The sequence below is a fragment of the Mus caroli genome, chromosome 2 (assembly GCF_900094665.2).
Source record: "Mus caroli chromosome 2, CAROLI_EIJ_v1.1, whole genome shotgun sequence".
Taxonomy (NCBI): domain Eukaryota; kingdom Metazoa; phylum Chordata; class Mammalia; order Rodentia; family Muridae; genus Mus; species Mus caroli.
Genome location: NC_034571.1, coordinates 8,820,640 through 8,830,240, shown reverse-complemented (window position 1 = coordinate 8,830,240; position 9,601 = coordinate 8,820,640). Strand labels below are relative to the sequence as shown.

Genomic DNA, 9,601 nt, shown 5'->3' with positions numbered 1-9,601 from the left:
GCCTCTGCCTCTGCCTCTGCCTCTGCCTCTGCCTCTGCCTCTGCCTCTGCCTCTGCCTCTGCCTCTGCCTCTGCCTCTGCCTCTGCCTCTGCCTCTGCTTCTGCCTCTGCTGGGATTAAAGGCATGAACCACCACTGTCCAGCAAACAATCCCACTTTTAAATTTGGATCATTCAGCTTGCAAATGTTCTAATTTGGCTTTCATTCCCTCATTGTTGTAAATAATTATACGTGCCTAATCTATTGAGAAATGAATAATTTTAATAGAGCTTGAGGTTTTTGGTTGGTTTGGTTTTGGTTTTGGTTTGTTTTTAGTTTGTAGAAGGACTCAGTGCAGTACTAGACATGAGTCATGAATAAGGATATAAATCTAATTCTTTTTCTAGGTCTAATTCTGCCCAGGTTCTTCATGGTAGATAAGTGTCTAAAAATACATTTAATATTCAAAGTGTAAAACGCAGTGTAAAGCTCCACAGTTTTAGGATGGCTACTGTACATCATCACTGAGATGTATATAGACCGTGGGCCTGATAAATTTTCATGTGTAGTGTTTATTTTATTTCCAAGATTCTTATAATGGAGTATATAAAACAAATTAATTAAAAGAGGAAGAAACCAGAGTGTGCTGTGAATGAAACATACTTTTCTTATTATTGTTGAAATTAACTTTTGCTGGTAAAACTCCTGATATTAAGGAAGCTAATCTGAAGGAAGTTCTCTCATTTCATCCTAATATATTCCTTGAAATGACATCACAAGGCATAATTTAACAAGTATGTTTTTTATTTCACCAGAATCCTAAAATTAGAACATGTTGTCAGCCATTAAATAAGTATCTGTATGACAAATTACATAACATAACATCCAAGATGTGAGAGCCCATTCCTAATAACCTGATACACAAATCTGTTTTAAGTTCTCCAGAGGCCGTGCATTCCATTTTATTCAGCACACATTTGTTTATTAATGAGATTTCTCATGCAAAGCTCCATGTTTAGTGTGGCTAGCACTTAAATGAATCCTAAGCAAGACTTTAATGTGACCAAATGCTTGTGTGCTGTACATAGTTCTCAAAGTTACTGCTCTATATAGTTTACATGGAAACAATCATGGAATGTTTTACTTATAACCTTCAGGGTATTTTTTCCAATTTAAAATTGAGCGTGAATCTATGGAATGGCTAGGGTAGTTCATCTCCACCATGAAGGTTATATGTGGCCACTGGAGTTTGTCAGAATGAGTTTCACTAAAGCAAGCAGAGTCAGAGAAATAGGTTATTTTCCATTGGGTAGTAATCCCTTAGAAATGTGTGTCTGTCATTAGCACCTGCCCTTTAAATGCTTGCTGGTCCTCACGATTACATTCAAGATAGTAAAATGTATTGATAATGAGGGAGACTGACTACATAATAGTTATTAATTAAAAGTTCATAAGATTCAACTTCAGTAATAAACTGAGGGAGTTCACAAAACAGAGATTTATTAACCTGCATGAATCCATTGTTTTGAAAGCCATTTTGAAAAATTAACAACCAGACAAAGGAAGAGATGAGTTATTTTAAGATATAGCATTGATTCATGCACTGTTTGAATGTTATTTGCTGTTATATTCCCCCTTTTTAAAAAGAATAAATAGAAGATGTGAGTTCTTAGCTTTTAAAAAGTAATTTTCTTTTGCCAGTTTTACTTTTTATTTAATTAAAAACTGTACCACGAGATTGAATCAATTCTTCAGTATAGATTTTACAACTTTTTAAATGAATTAATATTAAAAATTAGCTTTGGAAGTTTGTCTCTCTCTACTGTGATATGAACATGCTGAAGGTGGATTAGTTCATGTAACAATATAATCATCTATACTTGTCAACAATTCAGACAAGATTGGTATTATTCAGGGTGGTATGGCCATACACTACTAGTCAACACTTCAAATGAAGCTATTGTCTGAGAAACCTAAATCAAAACTATTTCTTGCCTTTGGTCTCCACAGGCTTGTGCCCCTTTATATCACTGGAGAACTCTAAAACCTAATCCAGCAAAGGACCCAGTTGGCACATGCTATGTAGCAATTCAGAATTTCAGTGCCTATGCTGAGCATTCACCTTGTCGAAACAGTAAGTATATGCCCCAGTACAGGGGAATGCCAGGCCAGGAAGCAGGAGTGGGTGGGTTGGGAAGCAAGGCAGGGGGAGGGTATAGGGGGCTTTGGGGATAGCATTTGAAATGTAAATGAAGAAAATATCTAATAAAAAATTTTAAAAAAAGAAGTAAAATTTGGCTTGAAAACTTTCAAGCTTGAGAGCTGTGACAGAAGATATCCAAGATTTAGAGCTCTACTGATCTAGTATTTATTTATTTATTACTTTTATAAGAAACTAAGACACTATGACCAAAGCAACTTACAGAAGAAAAGAGTATATTGGAGCTTATAGTTTCAGAGGGTGAGTCCATGACCACCATGGTGGGGAGCAGGGCGGCAGGCAGGAAGGCATGGTGCTGAAACAGTAGCTGAGAGCTTACAACAGATCCTTAAGGAAAAGGCAGAGAGAATGAGAACTCTAACTGAGAATGCTTTGGTTTTGAGACCTCAAAGCCTAGCCCCACGTCACACCTTTTCCAATAAGGACACATTCCTTCCCAAAGAGTTCCATCAATTGGGAACCAAGCACTCAAATATATGAGTCTATGAAAGTCATTCTCATTCAAACCACATATTTTTAATCTAAAGGTTTTTATTTTGCATGTATATATGCACATACATGCCATAGCATATGTGCAGAAGTCAGACAATAAAGAGTTGGCTCTCTCCTACCACCATACAGGTCTTAGGGATAAAGCTTGGGTCGTCAGCTGTGGCCACAAGTACCCATATGTGAGCTAAGTTGCTGGCTCTTCTGTATATAAAAGTCAGTTTTTAGACAGTCTTTGGTAGAATTGATTGGATCTTCCAGTTTGGCTCTTGACAATTTTTGTTGGAAATCCCTACTCTGTGCCCCACAAGATGCTGTCTGTCCACCCTACTTGATTATGAAAACAGTAATATCAGTTAGGATGATTGGACTGAGCTCATTTCTGACACCAGCATTGCACAGCCTTCGTTCTCAATGACTGTTGCTTTGTCAACTGTGAACCTGTTATCTGCATGTTGCACTTGTTGATGAAAATGTTGACTCCCCTTTATTCTCAAATACCATCTAGCCGTCCTGGGTTTACCCAGAACAGCACCATTTCTATGTCTCTTATGTGTCTTTGAACTAGCTGTATAGACCAAGCTGATTTTAAATTATTGATATTTCTGTGTCAGTTCCAAATTGCTGACTGCAAGCATATTCCACCACACCAGTACAAAGTAGCCTTTAAAGCAAATGAGTGTAGTCATACTAGCACCAGTGTCAAATTTGGGAAATTCAATTACTAATTAATTATCTGCTTGAAATTCTTTAATAAACCTATCTATCTATTGTTCTGAGTCTTTGGTAGATCACTAGGAGCTGTGGATAAGCAACAAAAGAATTTTCCATTCTTCTTCTTCTAACTAATGGGAATACATTGTAGAGAGATGTCACTACAAAGAAAATTAGAGTAACTTATTTTAGATAGTAACCTTTTTAGAAAGACCCAGCCTGAAGCTATTATACATTGTCCTAAAAACTACAAATAAAATTTCCCTTTTCTGAATACTTTTTTTTTGTTTGTTTGTTTAGATTTTAGATCAATTCAGGGAAGACAGTAAGCAAATATCAGAATAAAACAGCTCAAAAGCAAACCTGAACTTTTTAAACCCAAGAGTTTTTCATGAGGACTTTGGCAGGAAACAAAAAGTTTGATTTTCTAGGTGTGCACTGTGCTAAAGAAAGAGTCTGAAGTTCAGGACTTTATTTTAAACAGCTTTAAAAAAAATTAGGTTTCATGCTGAGAATGGGACTCAGTAATTCACTCAGCACATGTTTTCTGTACACGTTGACACCAACTGAAGTAGAAACCTCAAGTTCTTTGGAAAGCCAGTTATGTCAAATGATGTTTTGCTGGGGCATTGAATCTGGTAACTTAGACTCTTCTGGCTGTTGTGAAGTTCATTCATGAAACCTGTCACCACGCTTTCTTATTCTGCCTTTATGCTTTATATTCTTGTGGCCTGAGTGCCTGGGTAAGACTCTGCTCACAGAATCTCAACCTATGAGGTACCTGTTTCAGCATGAGCTTGAACCATTTTTTAAACACTGTAAATTATGCTGCCCAAGACTTTGGAGCTCTGTGGGCACATTACCATGCCTGTTTCTTCACTCATTTTCCCAGATAGAAAAACGTAGAGCCAATATGAAATGGAGCTTAGGTGGAGCGGTGGAATAGTTCTCTAAGAGCTGTTTGGCTATAGAACATACCTACACTTTTCATATAATCAATCACACATCCTCCTCTTCAAATTACCCACAGAGCTGACTTCCTGTCATGGCTGAGAAGCTCACAGTCCACTAACATAAAGCCTGCTTGCCCATGAGCATATGATCAATACCACAGCAGCGATATCTTTTTCAAAAGAGATCTGAAAGAAGCGTCTTGTATTACTTCTGGAGCACAGCCCTGGAGGCACCGTGAACAATGTGGGCAGTAGCCTACTCATTCATCTGAACGGCATGCCTTCTGTTCTTATGGCCATTCATAATTCAGGTTAGAGCAGTTCTCACAGCCCTACAGTTTCACATTAGCAGTTAACCATCGGCAATGAATGAAAATGAATGACACACATCCCTAGATTCCTGAGTTTATACTGGGGCATAACATTTAGAGACACTGTGAGGTTCCAGGAAGAAAAAACTCCTCAGGGACTCATAAATTATATTTCAATGAGAAAGGAGAAGTGGGCTTGCAGAGCAAAGATCCTTACTCTTCTCTAATTGCCACTCAAAACAAACATTGGAAGTTGATTATTTTCTCAATGACTTGTTTTCAGTTAGAAGATTTTTTTTTCAGCATCCTGTTTTAAAGTAAAGAATGGTTAGGTTTCTTCCCTTCTGCATAATGTACAATATTACAAATAAAGAACCAATTTCAAAAGTGGATTTTTGGGAAGGTTTGTGTGCTTATAAATTATTTCTTAAATATAATCAAATGCAATCCACGTGGGTTCAAATTGAGTACATTGTACATTCACACATGTATCTGAATATGCATACATTTTACACCACTGGATTTCTAGAAAGTTAGAACCCCACGAATTGAGGCTATATAGATGAGACTGAAAAAAATGAGCTTTTAGGGAACGCTATAAAACTCGTAATCATCAGTCTGAACACAGAGTTGTAAACAAAGGAACAAATTTGGTGGAAGACATTGCATCGGCTTAGTAAAGCATCAGAAACATAAAGCGGGTAAGATCAGGTGTAGTGATGTACACCTGTAATCCCAACCCTGGGAGGTAGAAGCAGGAGATTGAGAGTTCAAGTCCACTGTTTGCTACATGGTGGGCTCCATGACAGCCTGGGCTGTATAGGATCTTCTCTCAGCAAACAAACAAACAAACACAAAACAAGCAAATAGAACAAAGGGATGCCTGCACAGAATTGATAAGGAGAAGCTAAAACTATGAACTGGCTGGAAGAAAGGATATGGACAGTGTTGTGGAAAGTTAGAAGGACCAGATCTATTTTAGAGATATTTTGAAACAGAGGCATGCCCAGCCTATTTCCTGCAGCAATGTTTGCTCCTTTCCTGCCATTTCACTGTAGTATTGTTTGAATGATATCCTCAGTGAGAAAATGTAATTGTTAATATGTTTTCATCTAACTACATAATAACTGAGACTCCCCCACTCAACTACATTTTGACTATAATTTAAGTGAGTTGGAAGTTGTAGGGCCTCTTTGGAAGTACAGGTAAGAGTGAGTAAATTTGTGATCCTAGTGTCCTACAGATTTCAACAACAATATCACTGGAGTCTCTATGCTCACTATAAAGCCTACAGTTTATAAAAATGTATGACAAGACCTCACTGGGCTCTTCAGTTAGTAAACAGAATACAAAATAAACCATGACTTGAGGGTTTCTCTTCTGATAACATTAGCCATTGCAATGTCCCTGTGAGGTCACTAGAATCAGAAATGTAATTTTCAAATTAACCTAATTTAAAATTATGTTCCTCTTAAAGAGCTGGAGATGTAGCTCAGTTATGCCTAGCAGTTATGAAACCCTGGGTTTGGTCCCAGCACTACAGCCACTGGCTGGAGCCGTTGACATTTGTAACTCCAGTACTCAGGAGGTAGAAGTAGGAGATTCAGAAGTGCAAGCCCATCTTCAGCTATAGAGTTGGAGGCCAGCCTGGGCTACGTGAAAAGTGAAAAGGAGATCTTTACCAGTATTCTCTGCAGAAAACATGCACAGGGTTATGTTTTCAAGTTGTCACTGTACAAATGCCAGAAACACCAGGAGTAGGCAAAGTAGACACTGCTGTCATGTGGGGATTTGGGGGCATAATCAGAAAATTGATTTTATCTTGGGGGTGAATATGAGTGTACATCCCAACATACACCCCTCCTTTGATGTGTTCCCCAACTAAAGAATGGCTTATGTGGCCTGTACTCAATAGACCTAATATTATAAATCCCCAAAACTCATCTCCCTGCAGCGTTAATATTCAGGATCTGAAAATACATGAATATACGTATTTGAAAATATTGATTACATGTACTCAATATTGCCTGGAATGCATTTTAAAAATAAAACATAAATTGTTCTCTTTAACTCAGTGGTATGTGGGGAAACAATGGAATAATCTGTACTGCTTAATAAACATTTCTCAGAAATGACCTAACAGGTGTGTGTTTTCATCTTTCCAGGCAATGCTGATCCCGAAGGCCAAGGTTACTGCCAGGCAGGGTTTAGCCTAGACTTCTATAAGGTGAGTCTTACTGTCACAGCATGTGCATGGGGTGAGTCTTCATGTCTTGCTCCTGTTTTACCCTCTGTCTTTCATCACGATCCCCAAACCCCAGACAGTAATAACCAGAGAAGCTTTGGGATCAGAAATGTCTGGCAACTTCTCCTTGAGATTTATTTTGTTTTCCTGTTCACTATTTCTATTTAAATTTATGCACATGATAATAACATGGAGAAACATAGGATATTAAGAAACTTCCTTCCCACCCAGGATGAACCATTCTTGAATACAAAATGCAATAGCTCATTTATAAAGATCACAAGAATCTATTAACTATTTCTCACTTTATCACTCAGCTGTAATTGGCTGCTTTGATCTAATATGCATATTAAAATTTACATAGCCCCTGAGAAAACAAAGGGCATTTGATTCACTTATGAAGGAAAAAAATTCTGTGCCTTTGAAATTAGTGTGAGGAAATTTTATAAACATATGCTGTTTTACTATTGGTCCATTGCATTTCACTGTGATTGCTTGCTTTGATAGTTTACAGATTGAAGTTAGAGAATGGAGCTGCTTGCATTTGCTAATCTAGAATTTTTGCTTTCTTTTTTGAAAGAGGGTGGAATTACATTTTTTTTAAAAAAGATTTTACATTGCTTTATTTACTCATTGGGGGCGCTCCAAAGACAACTCTGGGGACTCAGTTCTCTCCTAGCTTGTAACTTGCAAGAATCAAATTGACCTTGTCAGGCTGGAGGGCTAACACCTTTACCCACTGAGCCATTTTGCTGGCGATAGCTATATTTTTAAAGGCGACATTATTGTCACCTTGAAAATAATTGAAATGAATTTATTTTTTGTTGCCAAGATTTTCAAAAGGCCATGCCTGTTGAGCTGCCAACTTGATGCCTTGCTCAGGTTCAGCCTTCCCCCCTACCCTGAATTTATGTTCTCAAGGGATCAAGGTCAACGTGCTTGAGTCAAATTCAAATTATTTAACATAATGCACTAAGTAACTAGAAGGAAAAAAACATGAAAGAAAACGACCTTCAGGCCCCAGATACAAGGACCTCTTCAAGGAAGTGTAGTTTTATGAGAAACCATTTGTTGGAGCAGTGCTTGTTAGCTGTGACTCAGCAGCCTTTAAAACAAGTGGCTTCTTGTTCCCATGTTCCTTGATGCTTCTGTTTTGCAGAACGGAGACCTTATAGTGGGAGGACCTGGAAGCTTTTACTGGCAAGGTATGTTCTGTTTCAGAGGAAGAGCACGCTTGTTGTCACTAACAGGCAAGCAGACACACCATCAAAAGTTGGCCTTTCCTAAGGGCGCTAACCCCCAGCTCACACTTTCTTGACTGAAGAATTGTTGTGATTAGCACTTTGCTGTGCAGACAGTGTTTCTAAAGCATTCTTCAGGTGACTACTCATTCCTCTACCAAGAACGTATTGAGGTCATACCAGCCTTTGTATTAGATGCTGGAGAGGCTGTACTGAGAACACAGACTTGTTGGGTCTGAGGACAGAGGCTTGTTGAGGCTGTGCTGTCCCTAGATTCAGGGTCTTTCACTGAACTAGATCTAGCAGGTCACCTGAAATCCTGTCCCAGTCTCCATGCATGGGGTGTACATGCACACGTGGATATGTAGTACTCCGCCTAACACATACATGTAAATATTTAAAAAAAAACTGAACCATTGGGAAATATTCTGAAAGATGGATATATGAATGATTTGTACATGAAATTACTATTAAATTTTATTGACATGTAATTAATGACATTAAATGATATTTTATTCTCTTCAAATTATTTCATAAGCTGAAAATCTATGTCTAAGGTAGAGATACATGTAAACTGAACATTATTTTTATGTGTATAAGTACTTTCTTCTAATCTTATAATTAATTCCTTTATTTAAAGTAGAAAAATATCTTTTGAATTAATAGCTATTTAATTAGTCATGTAATTAAACATATCATGTAATTAAAATATCAATTTAATTAATCATGTAATTAATTTCTTCCTTTATAGTAGAAAAATGTCTTAAGAGAATTAACAGTTATTTAAGCACAAGGAAAAACTTACCTGAGATAGAGAATTTAAAATCTTATAGAGGTTCAACATCTTCCTAGACCTAGTTAATGAGAAAGAGCAATAGTCAGGACATGGGAAAAAGGGCAGGGGAACACTGGTCTGAAAGTCAGAGAAAACTGGCAAATTCTACAGATATTCTTCATAAATTTCTGTGAAACTCCCATTGTCTTGATATCAGACAGTCATTGGTCCCCATCACATAGAAATATTTACAACCCAGTTTGACTGTGTTTTATTCTTTTCTTGACTTCAAACCCAATGGCTTAGAATTCCCAAAGAATTAAGTAGCTTTAAATTTGATATTAAGTACCATCCTTTCAAAAGCATGTCTTCCTTTTTTTGTCTCAAAAAGCATGAGATGTCCACACTCAATATTTGGATGTGTGGATTTTACATGTGATGACTTATTTTAGATATCTGTGTGTCTCAATATAATCATACTTCAAGACTTCCAAGAGTGACTTAGGGAAAAATGAGCCAAGTTCTTTTTTTTTTTAATTTTTAATATTATTTTTTATTACGTATTTTCCTCAATTACATTTCTAATGCTATCCCAAAAGTCCCCCATACCCTCCCCTCCCATTTCCCTACCCACCCATTCCCATTTTTTTGGCCCTGGCGTTCCCCTGTACTGG

The 9,601-nt window shown here is 37.4% G+C and overlaps 1 protein-coding gene across 1 annotated transcript in view; it reads left to right on the top strand.

Moving 5' to 3' along the window:
* Positions 1-9,601, top strand: part of Itga8 (integrin subunit alpha 8) — a 190,939-nt gene that overhangs the window by 36,409 nt on the left and 144,929 nt on the right. Inside the window, exons 4-6 of the mRNA XM_021155534.2 lie at positions 1,989-2,112; positions 6,832-6,893; positions 8,071-8,116. Coding sequence (XP_021011193.1) covers positions 1,989-2,112; positions 6,832-6,893; positions 8,071-8,116 — 232 coding nt within the window. The remainder of the gene's footprint in view (positions 1-1,988; positions 2,113-6,831; positions 6,894-8,070; positions 8,117-9,601) is intronic.